Source organism: Achroia grisella, unplaced genomic scaffold, assembly GCF_030625045.1.
Source record: "Achroia grisella isolate CSIRO2021 unplaced genomic scaffold, CSIRO_AGI_Agris_v1 utg1062, whole genome shotgun sequence".
Taxonomy (NCBI): Eukaryota; Metazoa; Arthropoda; class Insecta; order Lepidoptera; family Pyralidae; genus Achroia; species Achroia grisella.
In genome coordinates, this window is record NW_026712566.1 from 215,419 (window position 1) to 241,454 (window position 26,036).

The following is a 26,036-nucleotide window of genomic DNA, read 5'->3' on the forward strand; positions in this document are numbered from 1 at the left end:
ATTGAACAAGTAATACTGTTGGATAGCAGCCAGATAGAAACTGATTTTTCTTTAATATACTTACAACAAATGACTGTCTTTAGTGCTGTAAAGGCAATTTGCTTACTGGTGAAGTGATATAGTTATTAGTTTTAGGGTACAATGAGACTGGCATGTAAATTTAGTATAAAATTCCATAAATTTTAAAGAATAAAAAAGAAGTGTTGTCTATAATTAGTATGTATTAAGGTAGTAAAATGCAGTTTATTTTCATGTGGTCATACTTCAAATCGTAGCTTAAATTAAAAATTTATTAAAACATATGGTTGTGATGAAGTGTGAAATTTTGTTTCACAACTCACCTGCAATTCTCCTGGGGTTGTTGGTGTTTATGGGCGGCAGTAATTACTCACCATCAGGCGTACCCCAAAATAGTTTACCCTGGATGCTAGACAAATTAACTGTGACCTTAAAAACCTCTATATTTCTTTTACAGGCCGCTATGGCTATGGTATGTGAAATCTTATAGGAACTGTGTTTTACAGTTAATTAATTTTTAATTAGTGGTGTGTCATTTTTTATTTAATGCTTCGAATTTATTTTTTTATTTTTGAGTAATGTCAGCTAGTGTACTACTGACCGCAAAATTGGCTATAGAAAGTGTTTTATTATGTTGTTGTACTAAAATTTCATGCTTCAACTATTAAAATTTTGTGGCAATAATCATGTAGTACATATATTCGTATTAATTATACTTCATGCTACATTAGCACTAATTTTATGTATCTGCAGTATTATTACTAAATAAAACTAGATCTTAAGGCTAGTTGGGACTGCAAATGTAATTTAGCCTCATTGTATTTACAGCTAAATGTCTCTGAACAGCAAAGTTTTAGTAATATTTAGTCGAGGTTTTTTTTAATTCCACTTGACTAAATTACTAAATCAGTCTGAACTATTCTTTAATGACAGGTATACATGCATTCTTTAATACGGTGTAGCGCTGGGTTCATGTCCATTTAATTTGTATGCACACTGTAGAAATTTCCGCGCACCACCATTATTTTAGTGAACATATTTTTCAGACCTTTCCCCAGAGGCATTAAAAAGACAGGAATTAACGGGCGAGAATACAGGTAAGATTTGTTTTATTTTATGTCACGTCATGCTTTTAGCTGTTGTATGACGGTTTAATTTTAATGTTTTTTGAGTATATGGTATATAATATCTATATAGATATTTTTGCTATAACATATTTCTTGTTTCAATATCCAAGATAAATGGTATAAAATTAATTTCAACGGTAACTTTTCCTATAAAGTAACATCCGATCCGCGACTTTCATTTTATTTAATTAATATTAATCTGAAAAATAAACTCTAATAAAATTTAATTAAAAAAATATTATTCTTAACATTTATCTAGGATGCCACATAAACACACGAAAACACAGTCAAAGTTTATTACTGAATTCGGTAAAAATATCTATTAAGATATTGTTTTTACAATATTTTTTATAAATAATAATGACTCAGGACAATTCAAGATGGCGCTCATCTTGTCTCCAACTATGTAGTACAAGCTCTGCTTAGTTTGAGACAAGGTACTCATAACTATGGGTACTAAACAATTAATATAAATATATCAATATATATTTTTGTAAGTACATACACAATAATAGAAAACACCCAGACTAATTCAAACAATTATACTCATGTACACAAATGTATCGGGTGAAGAATTGAAACAGGGACCATCGAGAGTGTAAATCTGCTATAATATCATGCTAAATCGAAATATTACTTTTTTGTGACTGTGATTGTTTTTTCAATCTTTTGTATAGCAAATCTTTACCTTCTTTTAATTTCATGTATTTTTTATTCTAATGTTTATTATAAATAAAGGTATTAAAACGTATTACTTTATGTGCGGCCCGCCAAAAAATTTAAAAATTGCCACGTCGAAGAAATAAGATTGCTCACCCCTGAGCTAGAACACTGACACTGTCATAAAACATAACAATACACTGATAAATAAAAGAGTAGAGCATTAAAAATAATTCTAAGCCTTTGTCGTCCAGCCATCGAACCTCCTAGAGGTTACAAGCAGATCCTTCAAGAAGGCGGCCCTGAAGCCTTTGCTAAAGCAGTGAGGCAAAATAAAGGCCTACTCCTCATGGACACAACCTTCAGGGATGCCCATCAGTCGCTGCTCGCGACTAGAGTACGAACACATGACCTGCTCGCAGTTTCCCCTTATGTGGCGCATAACTTCAGTAATTTGTACTCACTTGAAAACTGGGGTGGAGCCACTTTCGATGTCGCCCTTAGGTATGTTAATACTTTTTATATGCTTGATACGTTGTATAAAACAAATCTAAAGCTAATATATAAAATGATCAAGTCACAGTGTTTCTGTGTGTTCATATGATCTTCTTTGTTTATATAATTCAGTAAGGCTGAGAATAGGATGTTAAACTGTTTTTCATACCTCTTAAGTGTTGAGGCTAGTCCACCCCTAAATTACTTTTTATATTTTAGTCATTTTTTTATGATCAGCATTAGAAAATACATATAACCCTTAATTATCACCCTTCTACCTTCAACCACTATTTTTTAATAGCAATATTAACTTATATGGCAAAACAACGTCGAGTTAAATGAATTCACTGATTGCGTCACGTGATTAAACTAATATCCACAGGTTCCTTCACGAGTGTCCATGGGAACGTCTTCGCGAGATGCGGCGGCTGATTCCCAACATCCCGTTCCAGATGTTGCTCCGCGGCGCAAACGCTGTAGGATACACCAACTACCCTGACAATGTTGTCTACAAGTTTTGCGAAATGGCTGTAAGTTTGTCTGCTATATATCCTCACGTCGGGAATATTAATAATTAAGCAGAGAGAACAACATAAATGATGCGTATATTTTCTACACGTTCATAATAAAATTCAAGCATCTAAAATTTCACAAACTCGTTTCTGTCCCAAGAATAATATTTTGGAATTATATATATACTTAAGATTTACATAAGTCAGATATAAAATAAATAGAATAGTATAATAGAAATTAGAAATACTTAAACGAAATATTATTAATTGACTAAAATAAAGTATAAACAATCGTACATTTTATATGTTCGTATTATATATTTTGTTCCCTAGTTGCTTGTCTTCTACTACATTAAAGTGTTTCTCTCTGGCATTAAATAAATTTTCATATTTGATGTTACTGATGTTCTGAATTTGTTTTAAAATGGAATTTACTAACGAACCTTGTTAATTTCTAATTAATGCGGTTTATTATGAAATATGCAAAATGGTAAAAGATTTTATATTGTACATTTGTAGTTATTACTCCGAATGAAAAATATGGTATAACATTTGTAGTTAACCAAAGTTTTAAGCATGTACAATTAATTAATGCACTAATATTGAATTCATATTTTCAGGTTAAAGAGGGCATGGATATATTCCGCGTGTTTGATTCCCTAAACTACCTACCTAATTTAATGCTCGGTATGGATGCGGCAGGCAAAGCTGGGGGTGTTGTCGAAGCGGCAATATCTTACACCGGGGATGTCTCAGACCCTAAGAAAACCAAATATGATCTCAAATATTACTTAAATCTCGCTGATGAACTGATTAAAGGAGGCACTCATGTTCTTTGCATCAAAGATATGGCTGGATTACTAAAACCACAAGCTGCAAAGTAAGTATCAATATAATATAACTATGCTAATATTATAAACGCGAAAGTGTCATATGTGATTAAAAAAAAATTCTGTTTAACGTTACCTTTTTAGGATTAACGAACGAAACTAAACAAAATTTATCGTATAAATATTGAGATAGTTTGATTTAGTGGTTCATAATCATTTTATTCTAAGGAAGAATTCTGTTGTCTGTCCCTGTGGATGAGAAAGCTTCTCCCTCGACAGAGAATTCATCCTCATAACCTGAGTAAGTCATGGATAGTGCCGTTTCAAAAGAATTTCCTGCCTTGTGAAAGAACCTACTCGTAAAGGCAGCTACTAGCGATATAATAAAACTACATAAAGCGGTGTGCGTGTCGCAGGCTGCTGATCTCCGCGATCCGCGACAAGCATCCGTCGACGCCGATCCACGTGCACACGCACGACACGTCAGGCGCGGGCGTGGCCGCCATGCTCGCTTGCGCGGAGGCCGGCGCGGACGTCGTGGACGCCGCCGTCGACTCCATGTCCGGCCTCACCAGCCAGCCCAGCCTCGGGGCGCTCGTCGCCTCGCTGCAGGCCACGCCGCTCGACACAGGTACCGCTCCATGTCCGGCCTCACCAGCCAGCCCAGCCTCGGGGCGCTCGTCGCCTCGCTGCAGGCCACGCCGCTCGACACAGGTACCGCTCCATGTCCGGCCTCACCAGCCAGCCCAGCCTCGGGGCGCTCGTCCGGCCTCACCAGCCAGCCCAGCCTCGGGGTGCCTCGCTGCAGGCCACGCCGCTCGACACAGGTACCGCTCCATGTCCGGCCTCACCAGCCAGCCCAGCCTCGGGGCGCTCGTCGCCTCGCTGCAGGCCACGCCGCTCGACACAGGTACCGCTCCATGTCCGGCCTCACCAGCCAGCCCAGCCTCGGGGCGCTCGTCGCCTCGCTGCAGGCCACGCCGCTCGACACAGGTACCGCTCGTACTCCCCTCTGTCTGTACTCTACACCGCGCATCATCCACTCCATGTCCGGCCTCACTAGCCAGCCCAGCCTCTAGCTCTTTTAGAAGCAAATGCATTGTGTCAATTACATTTACACATAGGTCAATTCTGTAAGTTTATACAATATAGCTTAACAATACATAACATATTGTTTATTTACTATCTATTATGTAAAAACAACCATGGAAACATTTTGATCTAGTCAATATTCAATTGGTAATATTTTCGTATATTCTTCCAGGAATACCTCTACAGACTGTGTCCGAATATTCAGCGTACTGGGAACAAGCCCGTACATTATACGGACCGTTCGAATGTACGGCGACAATGAAATCAGGCAATGCAGATGTGTACATCAACGAAATTCCCGGCGGACAGTACACCAATTTGCAGTTCCAGGCGTTCTCCTTAGGATTGGGAAGTCAATTTGAGGAGGTCAAGAAAGCATATAGGTGAGTTGTTTTCCGTATAGATATATTCCTTATTTTTTAACTGCAATAGCAAATACACTGACTCACCTGATGGAAAGTGGTAATGTCGTCTATATACAGGAACAGCACAACAGACATCAAATGTCGCGTTAACTTCCCCTCATGCGTTGCCATTCCTAAGAACTAAGGTTTTTAAAGACCTTGTAATTTCTCTGCAATATCTTTTTGAACAACAATTTAAAAAAGAAAAGTAATTTCCAAATATTCTTGAGAAATTTGCAAGTTTGGTATTGTGTTTAACAAAAAATAACTATTTTGTTAATAAACCGATTGAAACAAAAACTTGGTATAGTATATCTGTAAAAGCCGTATTCAAATTATTTAGCCGTTTCTGAGATTAGCATTCACAAATGCTCAGATAAAATTTAATGTATAATTATATATTAAATTGTTGTGTTTTATAAGTATATCTTGTCCTAAAAGACAGATAAACATTTTATAAAATAAAATGATGAACAGGGAAGCGAACTTGCTCCTCGGCGATATAATCAAAGTGACGCCCTCGTCGAAAGTGGTGGGCGACTTCGCTCAGTTCATGGTACAGAACAAACTCACCGCCGCCGATATAGAAGCGAAAGCAGAAGAACTCTCGTTCCCCAAGTCCGTTGTGGAGTACCTCCAAGGCGCTATTGGCATACCACCCGGTGGTTTCCCTGAACCCCTTAGGTAAGAATATATATTTTTTCTGCTATGATAGTATAGAGAGAAGAAATAAAGTAACGAATGATAGATCTATAAGCAGAAGGAGAAAATGTTGAAAAATTCAAGTAATTGACGACCTAGATGATCTAGCAGTTTAACTCAACGCTGTCTTTCCAATGGCTTAGGGTTCAATTCCTCGCACGATGCAAACATTTGTATTTATGAGAATAAATATCTAGTTTTCTATGCATATTATATATGTATGGTAATTCCAAAAAAATGTGTTTTAAGTTACTTGAGACTAGATTAGGCTGTGTGAATTGTATTTGGTCATTATTATTATTATTATTATTATTATTATTATTATTATTATTATTATTATTATATACATTTATACGAATATTTTTAAATTTGTTATTGAGTACGTTAAAGTTAAATTTTATTAAGTCTTCCAACCACTGTTTTTGTTCAGGTCAAAGGTGTTGAAAGACATGCCTAGAATAGAAGGTCGGCCAGGTCAAGAGTTACCTCCATTGGACTTTGACAAATTGAAAAAGGACATCTCCGAAACATACCCAAGTGTAAGTTAATGATGAAAACTAGGACTGTTTTGTTTTTTTAAAGAGTTTTATCATTGAACAGGCTTAATTTGTTATTGTTGTGTATAGTCAGGTTTACTTAACCAGTTTCGACTTTGAGTTTTATCAGACTTTTGCTTTACTTCGAGAAAAAAATATCACTCCCAACTTGCACTCTTGTTAGGTACCAGTATTTTTTTTTATCATTATGTTTATAACTACAAACTGGTCCGTGCCCTTTTTTATTTATTCTTTTTATATTTACAATTACTTTATTATATATTCGTGGTATTACGCGCTCTTTATTAAAGTATAATTAAAATTACACTACAATTACAATAAATTGAGGTAAAAGGGTGCATTATTTTTTTAATAAGTTGGGCTATTTTACTATCTAATAACGTAGCTTTTTAAAATCTATAATTATATTTTTTAAGTTTATCAGTTACAAACAAAAGAATATAGTCTTTCAACTTAATAATATAAGTGTGCATGTTTTAAGGAAGTGCTTGACGTTGCAGATTACAGACGTGGACGTGATGTCGGCAGCGATGTACCCTCAGGTGGCGAACGACTATCTTCGCATCAAGGACAAATACGGGCCCGTCAACTTGCTAGACACCAAGACCTTCCTTGTTGGACCCACGGTAACTTTTTGTCATTATCTTGCATTCTAAAAAAATGCTAAGGTCACTTATTATTAAAAAATATAGCAAAACAAACTTGTTTTTGCAATTAGAGTATAATATAATAACACTGGACAATTCACACAAGTCATCTAGTGCCAAGGTAAGCAGATCTTGTATTATGAGTATTTAGACAAGTGATGTAAGTACTTAGTTTTTAATACATGCTTAATATACATATAAAACACCCAGACCGATACAAACAATTATACTCATGAATAAAAATGTCTGTCCCACGCGAGGAGTCGAATCCGCGACCATCGGAAATGAAACGGTGTACTAAACCGCTAAATCACTAAAGCAATCAAGAGTACATATTTTGTTTATTTCAAATTAAGAAGAAAGAAACAAACAAAACAGTTTAAAATCTAGAATGTGCAATAAATCTATTTGACTTATTTTTATAAATAAGGGGGAAAATCATTAGACACTTTATAAACCAATTTTAAACATTGCATTCTTTTTAAATCGAAGTTTATGTATACTGTATGAATGATGAATTTGCATTATTGTAAACAATATTTAAAAAGAATACGAGCTATGTTTCTTGTCAGTTCTCATCTCGAAATCACTCCGAACTGACGATAGATTTGACATGTCATAAGAGTCTGTAATAGACTTACATGAATAAAGATATTTTGATTTGATTTGACTGTATATTCTGTGACGGTATTTATTTAATTTTGCCGGACTTAAAACTACAAGTCCTATGAGGTGTCTATGTAAACCTTTAACAACTCATAAGTATATATATTTAGGTCGGCGAAACAATAGAAGTGAAAATCGAGCGAGGCAAAACGCTAGATATCAAGACGCTCGCAGTGTCGGAAGAAATGACGGCGGCCGGAGAGAGAGAAGTTTTCTTCGAACTTAACGGACAGCTGCGATCGGTATTCATCAGGGATGAGAACGCAAGCAAGGTACTATACTTTACCAAATGTTAAATATTATAAGTGTTAATGTCGTATGAAAAATACTTATTATTTGGTGCAGGAATATAACATATTGTAATAATTATAATATAAAAAAACATATATTGCCTTGCATTCGGATGTGATTATTGGTGACACCATGTACGCTGTACGAGAAGAATATGTATAATTTTACAAAAAGAAACAAAACATGTGGATGGACAAAAATATTAATATATACATTCAGTTATAGAAGTATACATCCTATATATATTATGCATCTAGGGATTGACCGTCGTTGTTATCTTTACAGGAAATGAAGATTCATCCCAAAGCAGTAAAAGGCGACAAGAATCAAGTAGGAGCTCCTATGCCTGGAACAGTACTCAGTAAGTTACCTATTTATTTTAGTATTTTTAAACAACATTGTGGTAATCATCCTTCTATAAACGGGAACATAGCTTACAAAGTTTATTATATTTATAGAACACTATATATTCAATGTTACGCCACAATTGAGTATCTCTGCACTTCCAAAAGTTGACTGGTGGAGAATATCTATAGCATTTATTTTGCCTTTTATAATATGGTACATATTTTATTGGTCAATAAAACATAAATAAACAAACAAAATGTTTTATCTTTACAGCAATTAAGGTTAAAGAAGGAGACAAAGTAGACAAAGGTCAACCTATCGCCGTTCTATCAGCCATGAAGATGGAGATGATAGTCCAAGCGCCCAAAGCTGGCACCGTCAAGTCCGTCAACATTACCAATGGACAAAAACTGGAGGGAGATGACTTGATCTGTACTTTAGAGTAAATATACTATTTGTTTAGTGTTTTCTGACGTGTGAAAGTAATGGATGATAGCGTATTATGGGATGTACAAAAAACTCAAGATGTATGACTTAAAACTAGCATCATGAAACGAAATTGTTAGTTTCAGACTTTATTTTTTCGAAAAGATTTCTTTAAAACAAACAAGCAATTCGACGTTAGCTCAGAAAGCCAGTAATGGTAATCGTAAAATTGCAAATTTTTCTACAATTTTCTTGGTGAAAATAGTTCAATTTTATGAGTATTCTGTCTGGCTTCTGGTTTGGTACACCCTTTACCAGTGACCCTGTTTATTACTGTTTTCTTAACTTTAATTGATGAGTAACGTGTGGAAACAGTAATGTAAATCTTTAGTTTTTTGTACATCGATGATTATAGAGGGAAAAAAGACAATATTAGTATATATTATTGATCTAAATATAGATTATAATATATAGACGAATCAAAGCCGAATTATATGTCAATAGTATGAAATATATATTAATTACCACAGAAAAAATACAATAATTTTCCTATAATATTATAACACCATTAATATTTCTCAAAAAGACATTTAATACATTTATTGTTTTGGCGATAAGCAAATAAAATTTTTTATTATAGAAAAATGTGAAATTATTATACACATGTAAAATAAAGATTTCATTAATGTATAAAGACATTTTTGATGTGAAACATCTAATGCAGCGACTGCATCGTTACACTATATAATAGTATAAAACACTTAATACGGTGAGAGACGCCTCGTCATATGAAAGTGACTATCAAGTTTCTACTTTTTTCTTTCCTTTTATGATTGTTTTTCCAAAAAGTAGAAATAGAGAAGCGAGAGTAGACAATTATCTCTCCTAAGGCTGAAGATAACCGACTTCTTTATTTTTACAATTAACTTGTGGAATGTCGAAGGTATGATTGGTGTGTGATCGCATAAATTATAGGTAATATATATGTATACAATTTATATTTGTTTAAAAACAACCTGTGATATTAATATCACTATACAATAGTGTAGACAAGCGACTTTACTGCATCTCAGTACAAAATGTGACAAACTGGATAGTAGGTACTTACGTAATTTTTATATTAAAAATTTGTTCACTTAATTGAGAGCCTGCCAAAATTGATAGAATCGTCGCTGTCGTAAGAATTGTTTTTGTTGTTATACTACAATCTAAGCTACAAATTTAAGAAGCAAAAAAAACATACATAGTTATTTCTAAAGGTGGAATTAGACTAATCGGGCGACAATGTGAGCGACAATGTTTTACTTCTCTGATTTTTGTTTTATTGTCATCGTGGTAAAAGACGGTACAGGGAATATGAAAAACGGGATAAAATCTTGACATGTAATAGTCGTGAAAATACACACTTCGCACAATGTTTTTAGCCCGGGGACAAAACCACATGCACATGACTAAATTGATTCAATTGTAAGTTAGTACTGTAGTCATTTAATCTAAGTCCACCTTTATAGCGCATTACGTACAATTTTGCTTTTAAAGGCAAGAGATTGTTATGTTACTTTGAAACTTCATTTTCAAGTGATTATAAGTAAATAAAAGTATGAATTAAAAACAAACGATTCCTGTCAGTGAGTTGAATTGTGAATTTTCCGCAAAATAATACTGAATTCACGCGATGGTAATGGGCAAAAAATTCCTTTTCGACAAGTTATAAATTGTTAAAGTCCAAAAGACATATATTGTAATATTTTGTAAATTTATGTTTAAGCATTCAACTAAGTTGTTATTTTTACTTTTTACAATAGACCTTAGAATAATGGTGCTTTCTTGTTATTTTTTTTTTCTTATTGTTGTTTTTTTCGTATGTTTGTATTTTTTAATAAACTATTTATATTAAAGTTAATGTGTTTTGATAAAACTATCTCACAGTGAAAACTAAAGGTTTTAAGAGAAACTTCATAGTTATTTCCAAAAATTATGGCTTTGTATTTATTATATAATATAATATAGATCCATAGACAACTTTAATCATCAAATATATATGATATAAACATTATGTATAAACCTCATCAACTTACATATATTTAGAAAATTGAATTCAAAAAGTCTAGAAAAGATTCATCTTAACTGTGGAACAAATTATACTTTTAAACTGCCTTTAATCGCAATCGAATTTGTTTCAAATCAAATTCGATTGTATATTAGAATACAAAAAATATAGAAATGTAAAAATAAACTTTCAACAATGCCATAGAAAATTTTTACAACGACCGTATCAATGTCCATTCGTGTGATTTTGCAAATCTCTTGAAATATATACTAAATATATAGACTCTAAATCTTTGTGAATTCATTATTTGAGAATACATTGTCTTTTTCCACATTTCACACTATGTGCACACAAGCGTGACAAGGGCAGGAAGCAGTCAGTTTCATGATGTGATACTTATTTAAAAATTTATATGAACACAAATTCAAACATAACATGAACTATTGACAAAACGCTTCAAAACTTTATAGGATAATAAGGTTTATATTTTCTTCAAACACAATTAGAACTAATAACAACACGCTTTGAACTTTATAGAATAATAACGTTTACATTTTGTTCAAACACAATTTGAAGTAATAACAAAGCCCTTTAAACTTTATAGGATTGTAACGTTTGTATTCCGTTAACAAGTTCACGCTCGTTCTACTCCGAACCTATTTGTAATAAGGACGAAGGAAGACAGTTATGAAAGTGTGACGTAATTTATGAATGACCGCTTTCGGCATTATAAGTGTGTAAATTATCACTAAAACAGCGATGGAGGACACAATGCTACATATAAACCGCTATAATTATCACTATACTATGTGCGTATAATGAGATTTCTAACGCTAGAATAGAATGTAAGTACAAATAACGATCTTATCATTGTCAATACATGGCACACGATCGTATTTAAAATTGTTTTATTTACAAAAACGCACCGATTTCAGTTAGGCGTTATACAAACGTATAGCGCAGGCATTAAAATATATATATATGTTGTTAAAAAAATTAACATGCAATCATTCTGATCTAATTGTATTTACAAATAGTAGGATCAAGGTAAGTCTTCACGGTAACAGTAAGGCAGACGGCCGAACTGAAAGCTGTGATCCTGATAATACACAGTTGGTCGATATAATTAATGAGGCAAGGTCAGGAGGATAAAGAGAAATAAAGTAAATATTAAAATTTTCTTCTTCATAATTTCAAGAAAATGTAAATAACAATTTAGTTTTAGTTCCATTTAAATATTAATATAGATTATTTTTCTAATAAGTCGACTAATAGCAAATCAGTCGCTACACATGCAATGAGAAAGACCATTCATCAAATTTAAATATCTTTTAGACATAAATTTTATGTTTACGTTTCTATATTGACATTTTCGTCATAACAAATTCACACATATATTTTGTCATAAATACTCATTCAAACTCCATAAATCCGTTCTTAAGTACATAATTAAATTGATTAAAATATAATCACGGCTGTAATAGTAGATGGGGTAGTCATTAGGCCGGTTTAAATCTGCAAATTTTAGTGTAATCAACATTAAACGTGCACCCTCTAATTTAATCTAATTTTTTGCACAATAATGCATTACATCAATTACGTAAATAAAATTTAAAGAAGTAAATACATAGTTATTTTTAAACTTTCGTGGTTAATACACATTTTTTTATATTATTGACTACGAATATTTTAAATAGTGTTTCCATAAAATTATTTGTGTTAGGGCCCGGTTAACAATACGTATAATGTTGCAAACCTTATATAAGTCGGCAGTGCTGTTGAATATTTGAATTCATGATAATTACATGTCTCTTCTACAGTCACTTAAAATCTATAATAATCTTCATTAAAAAATTATCAACTTCGAAATTTTAAATTGATCTGAATAACAAAATAAAAGACCAAATTAATAAAGAATCTGCATAAATTGTTGCGTTTTAAATTGTAAGTGGAATGTACTATTATATTCTTGAAACCATTTTAAACCAAAACAGGAGCTAATTTCTAGCAGTTTTGAGGATGTTACATAGTCAGACATTATCACTGATATAGGCTATCTAAAAATCTAACTTTACAATGTAATTGCATAGGTATGCTTTTAACTTTTATATTATCATTATTTTTCTATATAAGTATATGGAAAAATAATGGTAAGATAAAAGTTTAATGATTCAATGTCAAATGCAAAACATAAACGTTTTTTATATTGTCATGATACATTGTGATATTACGAACGGCTTACGGCTTGGGAAATACCAAGGACGTTACCTGCTTCTTCCTTAGCCCATTTATGTTGTGTCGGCGTAATATGTTTTTCTCTTCCATTCATCCCTATTCGCAGCAATCTAGTTATTTACTCCATTTCTTACCATGTCATCTTTCACACTGTTCGTCCATCTCTTTTTCAGCCTTTCTCGGCCCTTATAACCATCCACATTCATATGTAACACCTTCTTTAAAATATTATCTTCATTCCTACGCATTACATGCCTACTAGGACGTTACAATATACCTCACACCTAGTACAATGCTGGAAAATTTAAAATTTTGAAATTAGACTGTAACCAGAAAGCTATAGAGAGTATTTTTCAAAGTTTGTAGTTTTTTAGTTAAAAATACTGGATTTTAGGTGTGCGATATTATGTGATAGCCATGACTGTTACCAGTTTCCCCATCAGCTTATTCGCTATTTCAATTACATAAAAATACTCTGAATCTCCAAGTTACTGTAGAATATATATATAAATCAATATATGTGTTTGTTCGTATTTTGTGTGCTGCCTTTACATACAATTGCTATAAAGCTTTGCCAACTTATTACTCGCACTTGGAAGAAATGCCTACGCATAGCAATATTAATGTACACAGAGTAGTAATTACTATCAAACAAAATCTCATAAACACAAAACGATTTTTTTTTCTAACTGAAAAACGAAGATTTCCTATCACACATGTTCAATAATAACATAAATAGATGAGATCGAACTTCGAAAGTTGTGTAGACTTAAATACAATCACCTAATTTTAAAATTATGATATTATTCACAGTGATAGATTTAAATAGATATTTCAATTGCATGTAATTTGCATAAAACTAACCTATAGACAAAGATCAGTGATTAGATGATAAAATTCGAGTTATGGCTTTGGCTTTATGGATGTCTTATTTATGGAGAAGATATTATTGAGTCCTATTATAATTTGAATACTGGTTAAGAATTTCCACTAATACAAGTGACATTAGTGTTCATACAAAATGAGGAATTTGTGTAATCTATATATATCTATACCTGTGATATTATAATGGATTTATCCACTTATTAATATAGTATATTAATTACATCTTAATACATTGGCCACGTAATCAAATACACCAATTCTAAACATTAAAGAAAAAATATAAGTAATTATTATTTATTAAAAACCTTCATAATGTATAAAATACTAAAATTTTATCAGTTTTAAGACAAAAACCTGTTTTCAATATTATATTAAACCCTGAAATTTTAACTCTATTGAATAAATGGCGTTCAATAAAATAAACTACTATAAATAAAAAACATTGGCAGTAGTTTTTTAGTTAATGCAGTTTATTATTAGTAATGCACTATCTTTGCAATGTCCTAAAAAGACAAGTGCTGTAACTGCTTATTCCAATTCGAAATATACAATAAAAATATTCTCTTTTGCAAAACTTTTTGTGTAGCACAAAAAGAACATTTTCTCGCCCTCTCTCTCACACACAAACGTGCACACACAGACTACTCAGTGTTTCTGTATATCTTAGATTACATCTAAGTATAACATTATAAATTAATCCACATCACCTGGATGCAATAACGATTTATCAACTAGAGTATGAGAGAATGTATCAACCAATTCTTGTGCAGCTGTGTCAGACGCGATCGCTTTCTGGACGTCCGATATCAGATCTGGAGTATCGTCAAGGTCATTGATAGAAGTCACCGAGTTCTGATCACTGAGACTCAGGCTCGAGTCGGCTTCATCGCCATAACACCGCCTTTTGTGGTCTGAAGGGAAGTTCTGGTAAGAATGCTCTACTCTGATCGCTTGCATTGTATTGCTGCAACAAATGTTAAAATTCTGATAATTGGAAATACCCTGTAATCTCTTTAGACAGGGGACATGTTAAGTCGACCTCTACGCGGTTCCTGCAATAAACCAAGAGACTTTATCACAATGGGATAACTGACCTAACCTCATTACCATCTTATCATCCTCCACTATTAACTTATAAGACATCAGTTTTCCTTTCCACATCACTACATTAACTTCTTTCACAATGTATAGCTGATGGAGAATGGCATATAGCATTGAGCAAACATTTAATACCACCAAGGCAGGGAGAAGGGTATGGTAATTGTTAGGACTAATGTCCCCATTGCTAGCAATGTACCATGGCAGTTTGATCTCCACGCAGTTCCCCTGGAAACCATTGCGATTAATTCCTGGTGAATTTGTCATGATAGGCTAACTGACCTGACCTCGTACTCATTTTATCATCCTCTACTAGAGCCCCGCCAACGTAAACCGTTAGCTCTGGCGGTGATCCATTTCATTATCATCTATAGAAAAATACCACGGCCTCTATTGTCTAGCTGTATAGCACACCGCCTTACCTCCGATGGTCGCAAGTTCGATTCGCACGTCTCAAATATTTGTATTCCTGAGTGATGTGCTGAGTTCACTGCAGTTTCAATAACAACATAACTAAGGGTAAAACATATCACTGACCTTGTCTTCCTTAGAACTGGACGACCCATCTCTACTTGCAATTCTAGAGAATACAATTTAGCCAATGACTCCAATTTTTCTCTCTCTTCCGGGTCATGGAAACTCGGCAACTTCAACTCTGTCTGACATGAATCCTGTAGAAACTTAGATAGCTGCTCATTAGCTGCACTCAGTATTAAAAAACCTGGACGCTCTTCGCGGATTCGCCGACAGCCTGCTCGTATCTCTCTAACCTCTGCCATCGCACCATTCCCCATTGAATGTTCACTACAATAATGATCGCTTTGAGGAGATTTTTCACTCTGATTCAAGTCACTGGAGGATGTTTTCTGCAAAGAGAAATTACTACGCGGCGTCTGGCTAAACAATTCATCCTGCTTGCTTGACTTCTCTTGGAAAGCCTGAAAGGATTGAAAAAATGATTCGTTGGCATTCTGACCTAGCACACCTGCATTTTTTATATCGCTAAAACTAGTAAAAGACGAGTGTGGCTGAAGAATATCTCTGTTTTCTTTAGGTACGATAACTTCATCATCAAACTCAACAACAGTTTTGGAGTCCGACATCATCGCGTCATCATCGTTTCCGGAATCGACTTTCGGTCGTTTTTTCTTGAATCTATTCTTACAGCTAGCCCAACCACTTTTCACTAATAACTTCTCCTTTTTTAATCGCTTTGGTGGCGGCATATTGTTCATCGAGGTTGGAGAGTTATTATTTATAGATTTTGAGGATTTGAAAGTGAGACTTTTGTTAAACACTTTCAGCTCCTCTATGCCAGGCCAGTCTGTGAGTTCGTCATCACCTTCTCTATCACTGTCATTTGTTACAACGCTATCAGAGTCACTGCTGCTCAGTGAGCTTGATTCATTACCAGCACAATCCATTCCGCTGTTTGAATCATCAAATTGTAATCGGTTCCTTAAAAAGTTAGGTGGATGAGATTTATTGAGCATTTTGAATTTCCTCTGATATTTCCCAGTACTAGTGGAAGGGTTAAAGAATGGTGGCAGTTCTGTGGTAATCTTGTATCCTGTCATTTTAGTAAGAGTTGGTGTTCCGTTCTTGCTGTTCTTGTAAACAAAGTTAAAACTGGAACTACCAGGCAATGAAAGAGTGTTTGTGAATGTGGATGTTTTCATACCTTCTACATTTTGAGATTTGAGAACAATTTTCCCAGGTTGTAGCACAGACTCCTTTCTTTTCTTTTCATTGTCATATTTCTTACATTTAAAATCATTCTTTGTGAAAAATGTTGACTTAGATGAACAACCCCCACTGAATGATCTTTCTCTCATCTCACACACATCGCCTTTGTCTCTATGTGACCACTTTCTTTTCCCACAAAAGGCATTCCTGTAAGTGTACAAATAAAAGTAATGTCTATATAAAAAAACAAGTAATAAGTATTATTGGAATGGTATAACACTAACCTTGATTCTGGTTTATGTTTATTCAAATGTGCTAATGATGATAAACCATGGGTTTGTAGCATGATTGTTGCAGGCAAAGTGTTAGTCTGAAAAAGAAAAGGTTATTTTTTTGTTGTAAATTCTGTTTTATCTTTGTAATTTGACAACACTAATAATAAATTGGATATTTTTTTTATTCACTGAATTATACAGTATATATAAATTATTTTAAAAAGAAAATATGATAGAATAATTTTCTTATTTTTCTTCCATCTGCTGTTTTTATTTTACCAACTGAAATAATATATAATATAAGAGGATATTTGATTTGGCATCTCTTAATTTGTATCCTTAATAAAGCATGAACCTATCTACTTTGTAGCTCAAGTTACTGATTGATTATTTCGACCAGCATTTCTAATACCATAAATTATATTACACTAACTTAGTAGTTATTTTTACCTTTTAATTAATTATTATTTAATTTTAATTATTACAATGTTACTAGTTGTGTGGGAGAGGGGCCACACAACATTACAGACAGATATGCACATAACAATAAAGCCCCATTTGAATATTTTATTAAAATAATTACATATATTAATATCTACATTATAACAATTATAATATTCTGATGATATTCTTTATTATTATTTAAAAATTTTTTAATAGTATTCCCAGAAGTTACTTTTAACTTAATTTTTCAAATATTTTTCAATTCTGTTTTTCTTTTCTACATATGTTTCCAATGTCACATTTTTTGACACCTCATTGGGGGCCTTAACAGGTGACATTTGTTTAGCAAACCATCTATTATATTCTGATGATATTCAATTCTTAAAAATTTTTTAATGGGAATACTTCCCAGAAGTAACCCTTCAAATATTTTTCAATTTTTTCTTTTCTATATGTTTCCAATGTCACATTTTTTTGACACCCAGGGGGCCTTAACAGGTGACATAGTTTTGATTAACCAATAAGTAATCATGTGCTGTGATTAGCTAAAGACTGGTTTAATTTATAATAGAAAGTATTAAGTATAAGTACTTTTAATTTAAATTTAATAAAAATACATACCTCAGTTGTGACACTTAATATTTCAATTGGTGGGGATGTCTTTCCATCAGCATATTCTACAGGCATCTTTTTATATTTGCGTTTCCGTCGAGCATTAGCTGGTCGGGTCGGTGAAAAGTTCTCATTGAATGAATCCGATTCAAAATTGCCTATCTGACAATAGTGTCTAGATTTGAGGCTTGTCGACTTATGCAGGTTTAAGTGTGGATCATCCGAGTCTGATAGTGGTTGAGTGATGAGTGGAGCCTGAGGTGGGCTGCTGGAGCTACCATCTTCTACCAGACTCACAGTGACAGCGGCCGCTATGGATTAATGTACATTTATTAAATTCCTCACATGGAACCTATATATGTTTGTAACCATAAGTATGATTGTTTCTATTGGTCTAGGTATTTTCTAGGTATATTATCATATATTAAATAAAAAAAAGTCTGTGTATTAATATCAGTAGTCTAGTACTACAACACAAGCTCTGTTTAGCTTGGGACTAAATGGAGCTGTGTGAATTGTACAGAGATATTACTATAGCAATAGTAATCATTTGTAAAAGTTGATAATATATAAGCACTAACTAGGTAATATTCAAAGTTTAAATGGATAAATTAAGGTTCATATTATAAACCTATAGCAGATAGTATATGGACAAAGAAAGCTAAGGATAGAGAGAGATGGAAAATGTTGGAGTACAACTTTACCATCTAGTGACTTACTGACAGGTTCTCAATGACTAACTAGTTTATATGGTGTATATCAGTACACAATAAATTTATAATGTAAAGATTTTTTTTATCTATCCTTAGCTTTCTACTGTCTCAATAAAGGCTTATATTATTACTGTTCTCTGTGGCCACAATTGCAGATGAGTGAAAGTGAAATTTCATATTCCCTCTTTCACCAATGATTCACCAATGATACCATGACCCCATACTGTTTACTAGATATTTAATTTGTGGATAAATAGAATAAACTTATAATGGTGATGTTTTCTATAACTGAACAATAAAAACATGCTGAGACTGTTTACTAAATGTTCACTTTAAAAAGTAGAATTTTTATAATAAATTATAGACTTAATATAATTAATATACTTATAAAATACTTTTATGTAACTTAACTAACTGACAAAGTTATATTATTCATATGATTATGTGTAAGAGACAGAATGTTTTAAACTTTTTCTGTTACTGAAGATTCTATAAAAATGAAGTCAAACTTACGCAAGTTCCCTGCGGAGCGAGTCCTTCTCCTAAGACCAAGCTTCCTTCTCTCTTGCCGGCCGCAATTACTCTCCTCGAGCGCCAGATTCAAGTCATGAGACAATCGTTCCATTCTCACAACACTGATTTACCCCAAATCACTAGTCACTGCCATTCCTAATCTAGAAGTTCTAGAACGTACGATCTTGATATCTAGTAAACTGGTGATCATTTCACTATAATTCAATAATAACAAACAGAAGTTTTATAGTTTGTTACTAAGTAAACTATATTTCACTTAGGAATCATCAAAAAAAAGAGTTTATCTAAATTTTATTGTTTACACGACAACAAAGCGAGAGAGCAAGATGTATCCAAAACACTGTATAAACTACTGTGTAACAAATCTAATATTTTTAAGTGATGAAATATTTACAAAATGAGTTGGAATAACATTTCTAATATAATCATATCCATTAATTAAACGTTTTGCTATAATATAGTGGTGAACAATTAGAAGAAAGTTAAAAAATACAAAACTGAAAGTTATTATGCCCACAGTGCCCAATGCACTTGATTGACGTACTGACAGTGGCGACCAGCGAGTTTTGTATAACTGACAGTAGCATGACAAGAGCAAGATCTCGTTATTTATTTAATTATCCAATTTTATAAATGGGTCCCCATTTTTATTGAATATTTTTCTATTTTTTATGTCTGCTTTAAAATATACAATTGTATTTTTGTTTATTACAATTTAATTATATAATTCAGTTTTTATTTTCCTCAAACGCGCAAAAACTATTCGCGATAGTGATAATCAGATAATGCAATCGGCAAGAATCGCCGACCACACTGATAATCCAGTTATTAAAATTAATAAAGGTTAAATAATATGCTCTCTGCTGCTCTGCTTTTCAGCACTCTCCAAGAGGGGTTAAACATATGACATTGACATATTTAAGTCAAAAAATCATAGGAATTGCACATTATAAGTTTTTATCGTTATTGATATTCAGAAGTGTTTTCGATAATTAAAAAAAAATTAAAGACCATTACTTTCTTTGAAGAAAAATAAGAACCACGTAATATGTATAAACTAAAATGCAACGGACACAACTTTTAAATATTGCGTAGTGTAGTATCAGTGGTGTTATCTCATTCTAATAATTATCGTCATTATGTATATATGTATCACATACTCATAACACTTGGAAATAGTATTTGTAGGTACACATATTACCTATTTCAGATTTGACAAGAATCAATATTTCACATTATCGATGTCCTGGAAACGTAATATGTCACATCCCTAAAATAAGAAAAAAAATGACCGTTGGCTTACCCTCTATTAAATGTCAACTTTTGCGCCAATTTCGTTTGTTTTGTTGTTTTCGATTTTCGTCCGTATTTCATATTTTAACAATTATTACTATTTCTATTCTTTGTGGTGGTAAGTTGATTAAGTAATTAATCATGTATGTTATATTATTTTAGTGTTTAATAGAAGATTTATTGTATTGTAGAAGATTTAAACTTTTTGATAGTTTCAAGAAACTACAATTTTTACTACGTTACTTTTATTACAATCCAATGAATTTTAATATACAACCATAGTTCTACTCTATATATATAACATTTATTTTCATTAAGTAGCTATATGATAATGGTAACTTAAGTATATAACTTATATTCTTAAGTAACATAATCTGTCGATGTTACATAAATATATATTATATACTATCTGTTTTCTGCGATTTTGTTTGCTGTTTAAAAATAAAAAATACCATACGTAGTTTCTGATCATACTAGCTATGTCCACATTAAATATCATTAAGATCTGATGAGCCATTGAAAAGACAAGTTTGTGTTATTTTTTTTATCTTATTTCATTATGTGAAACAACAATAAAAACCAAATTTAATTAACAAGAGCATGGTTTGCCTTTTGTTACATTTCAAGTGTTGTATTTATGGAGATAGATTCTGTAAAATTGTCTGTGGGTGTTGCATATTTTCTGTCTAGTAGCTTCTTTTGTAATTATTTAAAATCGTAGAATAGCAAGTGCAATGTTATAGCATGATATCCTTTATTCTTTGTCATATTATAGATTATAGATAGAGATTCTTCATTTATATAGGTTGATACAGTTCACTCACCTCACTGGAGCTACAGTTCTCTCCCATCAACAGATTCCTACAAAATATATAAAAGCTTGGTAAGCTGATTGTGAGATCTATATTATTACAACATTACTTATTTATATATGGAGTTGGCAGAATAAGGTGATAAAGAGGTACTTAGAATAAAACCAACAATTTCTGATAACAGTGTTCTTTAGTCTTCTTTTTTTGTGAAGATAATGGAGGGTGCGGTGACTCCGGAGGGTGGGCGCCGCACTCGTGCAGCCCTGGCCGAGATCCCTGCTCGCTTGGACCGTCTCCGAGTCACACCTTTACAGCCGCTAACAAATACTAGAGACCGCTCACCGGCTCTACCTCCCAGCTATCTTAGTCCGGCGCCATCACCTGATGAATTGCTTATTCAACAGAGAGGTAAAGAAGTTGTATAATTAGTTACAATTTTGTGTTAGAATTTTTTTATATTGTATAATAGATGATTTTAAAAACTTTTAATATTAATATCTCCAGACAATTCTCCCAATGCCATCAAGTACCAAGGTACATATAACTTGTGTTTGTAATACTATATATAATAAACTAATACAAATAAATAAATACATATTTTTTGTTTCTACATAGAAAACATACAAACTGATACAATGATACTCTAACTACAAGAGAGTATATTAGATATAATATCACTTTAGAAAGAAAAGGCTATTCAATTCATTATTATAGTAATATAAGTCTGATAATTCTTGGTGGTGGAAGAACTAAAGTGTAGTCTTTAGTTCTTCCACCATCAAGATTATGATATATATATATTATATTATGATAGGTTTCTGATGTAGGATTACAGAAAAAAATATCTAGGTTAAGTGTATGTATTGGTATTCCACAATGCTGACAGTTTTCAATTCCTTTTTATTCTCAATTATTATATTTCAGTCAGCACCTTAGTTTTTGATGGCATTTGAAAGTATATTGTATGTATTTTGTTGTTTTTCTATATAATTTTATCTGAGTTTACAACAGGTCGCAAACGTCTGCCGGTCACGTGGTCGCCGGACATTGACATAAAAAGAAATTCTACATTCCACTCGGCTGTTCGCACGCCACCTAAAAACTCGGGCCGCTTTTCTCCACTGAAACCAGCAGTTACTTTACGGTCCACGCCACGTAAACGTTTACTCCTAGGCGACTCTGACAGAATTCCTTTGACACCAGAGAAAATAGACTTCAGTGATATAAGTACACCACAGAAATTTAAAATAACCAGCCCTATTAAAGGCACTCCTCCAAATAAAAGACCGAGGATTGAAAAAACATTGGAGTGTAAGGGACCTATTGATGTGGCGTTGAAAGGTTTAAGCCCTAGTCAGCTAATTGACATTATTAAAACGGTCACATATAAACATCCGAATATTGAAGATGAGATCAGAAGAGATATGCCGATGCCTGATTTGTCGCCACTTGAAGAGAGACTTCATTATTTGAAGTCAAATATTTTTAAAGGCCTTCCGACGTCGCGACTCACTTCCAAGACCGATTCGCCGGCGTATTCACGTGTTTCCACTCACTTGGCAGCATTCAAGAAGTGTTTAGTCGAACAAGGGAAACTTTTAGTGGAATCTCAACATTGGGAGTCTGTCATTCAGTATGTTTTTCTGGCTTGGAATTACGTCAGAGCCACGCCTGTCTGGGATCATCAGGCGCACAACACTTACAGAAAGCAATGCTTTCGTGCATTGACTACATTCTGCATGACAGCTCTGAAGAAAGGGATTTTGGAAAAGGATCTATTGATCGATATCCAAGACAAGCTACAGAGCATGATTGCAGATAGTGAAGAAATCCAATCATGTTTAAAACAAATTCATGGACAACTACTGGATTTGTGAGTGGTTACGATTATTTTAAGAGTGTTCCTTTTTTATTTTTCTTACTATTATGGCAAATATTTGTTTTTAAGCTATTCTTTGCATTTTAATTTATAATTTGATTTTATGGTTTTGTTTGTCAGATATTATGGTATGTTTTATTCTGAAGCCATAATCATGATTGGAATCAAATACTTCATGAAATTTTAAGCTTGTGTTCCTCTATTTCTTTTACCTAATATGGTCTTGTATTATGCATTTGATGAAGCATATTTGTTTCTTTTCAATGAAGCTGTGAAAAATACCAAAACAATTTTCTTCCATGTAAGATTATAATCATTGTTAATTCTATAAATATGTGTAGAAGAATGAAATATGGCAGTGCCTTTGCTGTAATTAGAAAAGACTGATAAATAAATGCAATTATAAAAATCTAAAACTAATAGGTACTTAATGGAAAGAAAATCGTACCTACAATTATTTATGTCATGAAAACAATCCCTAAATTTTTGGCTGTTTGTAAAAGTCATATTATTTAACAACATCATTTATTAATGTTTAACACACATATTTATAAGACAAGACTATGTTCAAGTTAATCGAGTCAAACCAATATAATTTTACACTCGAAACTTATTTGAGCCTATTTCAATTTTGACCGAAATAGTACGGGGTTAATCCATGAAAATAATCATTAATCTTGAACTTAATACTTTTGTAAATGTTCTTTCTCAATAAGTAACAATATAGTAGTGCCTTTTGTATAAAGTACATTTTTTTCATTGCATAGTAATACCAATATATTGTAATCGTACAATAAGTAGTTTCTAAAAATGTCATCAGTCCTAGTGAAATGATAATTTAGTGAATAATGTATATGTTTCGTCTAATTGTTTGCGATTAATTAAATACTTTGTTCAATTTAATGATGTGCCTTAGTTACACAAATTGACCAAATATCATATTGATATTATATCCAATTTATTCATTGTGTATTAGTTTTAAGCACGATTTTACGCTTAATTAAATGTATTTTTTTATAAAATGAGTGTTATATTTTTCTGAAGACCATGACTCAATATACCGTATTAATATATAGGGCTATCCCTGTAATATCTATAAACCGTGTTACAAGTTAACGGGTAGGGATAAGATACATTGTGACAAGGCGGTGGGAGGGGACATAGATTTGTTGACGTCACATTTAAAAATCTAATATAGAAATATGTATTAAAATAAGAAACGGGGCGGATGATGAGATGAGCATGAAGTCAGTTTCATAAGCCCATCGTAAAGAACCAGGAATAACCATGATGGTTTCCAGAGAGGCCTTGTGGAGGTCGACCTGATGGTACATTACTGGCAAATGGGACACTAGTCCCCATAATCCCCTACCACCTGACGTATGTTTTTTTAATATCATCCATTAATGGTGTGTTTCATCTGCTTGCGTTTTTTAATGGAGGGATATGATCAATTAGCCCATGTGTTTCATCATGGTTTCATTCCATTCATTCTAATAATGGGGTTATTAGTTAACACATTACTAGCGATTCCATTTACCACCTCTGGCGTGTGTATGTTTTTAGTATAATTATTTACTAGTACATAATACTGGAACCCCATCCCGGGTTTGCCAGGCTTGAAGAAAAGAACGAAGCCTGGGCAAACCAAGAAATAACTTCAATGAACTAATTTGCAGCGCGGTGGTTATCCTTATCACTGTAGCGTTATATGTATATGTTGTGATGAGGTGGCGCTACATAATATATTACTTATTGGAGTATGTAGTTAGTGAGTATACCGGTAAAATAATTGTACTATTTATTAGACATTATTAATTTTATTGGCAGTGTGCTACATGGTTTATTAGTAACGCGTACAGTCGACGCGGAGTCGAGACGTAGACTGATTTTACACTTAACTTAAGTCTATGTTAGTGGAGTGGAGACGTAAACTAATGGAAGGGTCTCAAGTGTCGACAGAAATATTACAAGTGTAGGCACAAGTTAATAGGGCGTTAAGCGAAGTGAAAAGTGAGACGATGCTAGTATACCTACCCTCGACGCTAGAATACCTACCCTACTGTATTCTGAAAACGAAAAACCACCTGTTTTGTTATATAAAAATAAATTATAAATGCAAGGGCGTTACATTATCATGTCCTATATCAAATGTAAGGTCAAATAATTGTACATAAATATTATATTGAAAAATGAATACAATAATACAGTGTCCTATAAAATATCATAACATGTTTGGAGACAATATTGAATTTGACTTCCGTAACACCTGATACAATAAAATATTGTCATCATAACCCATTTTCGTCTAACTGCTGGCCAAGCAGCTTGGTATTGAGTTCTATTTCGAGTTTGATACCTCTTACAAGAGGCATGAAACTGCTGGCAGGAGCCAACCTATTATTATTATGTGATTTATTCCTCTAATAGTTTCTACGTTATCCCGGGATTGAAAGGGGGTGATGACACCTATATGTATGCATGCTTGTTGCTTCATTATATAAATACTGTAATATAGAATAAGTTTATAAATAAAGCGGCGTTAATAACATGTGTCATGAATAACGTGACCATGTATTCTTTGACTCAAAACGGGACATTTATTTATATCAATTAATAGACAGTCAATAAAGGAAACAATTTATTAAAGCTAATTCTTTAAAAAAAGTATTACTCCCGTAAAAAGGGAGATGTAACATATATAAAAGAATAATAATAATTAACTCTTTTTGAGACAAAATAAAC

The 26,036-nt window shown here is 32.9% G+C and overlaps 3 protein-coding genes across 3 annotated transcripts in view; 2 read left to right on the forward strand and 1 right to left on the reverse strand.

Moving 5' to 3' along the window:
• Positions 1-8,913, forward strand: part of LOC131853570 (pyruvate carboxylase, mitochondrial) — a 33,569-nt gene extending 24,656 nt beyond the window's left edge. The window contains exons 14-25 of the mRNA XM_059204535.1: positions 1,065-1,115; positions 2,060-2,309; positions 2,683-2,830; positions 3,433-3,692; positions 4,059-4,273; positions 4,907-5,117; positions 5,616-5,822; positions 6,271-6,379; positions 6,898-7,023; positions 7,821-7,982; positions 8,287-8,362; positions 8,623-8,913. Coding sequence (XP_059060518.1) covers positions 1,065-1,115; positions 2,060-2,309; positions 2,683-2,830; positions 3,433-3,692; positions 4,059-4,273; positions 4,907-5,117; positions 5,616-5,822; positions 6,271-6,379; positions 6,898-7,023; positions 7,821-7,982; positions 8,287-8,362; positions 8,623-8,795 — 1,988 coding nt within the window. The 3' untranslated portion in view covers positions 8,796-8,913. The remainder of the gene's footprint in view (positions 1-1,064; positions 1,116-2,059; positions 2,310-2,682; positions 2,831-3,432; positions 3,693-4,058; positions 4,274-4,906; positions 5,118-5,615; positions 5,823-6,270; positions 6,380-6,897; positions 7,024-7,820; positions 7,983-8,286; positions 8,363-8,622) is intronic.
• Positions 8,914-14,521: 5,608 nt separating this feature from the next.
• Positions 14,522-19,774, reverse strand: LOC131855470 (uncharacterized). The gene is made up of 5 exons (XM_059206750.1): positions 19,287-19,774; positions 18,070-18,371; positions 17,014-17,099; positions 15,581-16,936; positions 14,522-14,909 (listed from the first exon to the last, which is right to left on the reverse strand). Exons 1-5 carry the CDS (start codon positions 19,396-19,398, stop codon positions 14,639-14,641), a joined length of 2,127 nt encoding a protein of 708 aa, XP_059062733.1. The 5' UTR covers positions 19,399-19,774; the 3' UTR covers positions 14,522-14,638.
• Positions 19,775-20,608: 834 nt separating this feature from the next.
• On the forward strand, positions 20,609-24,280 carry LOC131855059 (uncharacterized). Its single transcript, XM_059206274.1, has 3 exons — positions 20,609-20,718; positions 21,625-21,820; positions 22,424-24,280. The coding sequence occupies exons 2-3, from the start codon at positions 21,628-21,630 to the stop codon at positions 23,287-23,289; spliced, it is 1,059 nt and encodes a 352-aa protein (XP_059062257.1). The 5' UTR covers positions 20,609-20,718; positions 21,625-21,627; the 3' UTR covers positions 23,290-24,280.
• The last annotated feature ends 1,756 nt before the right edge of the window (positions 24,281-26,036 follow it).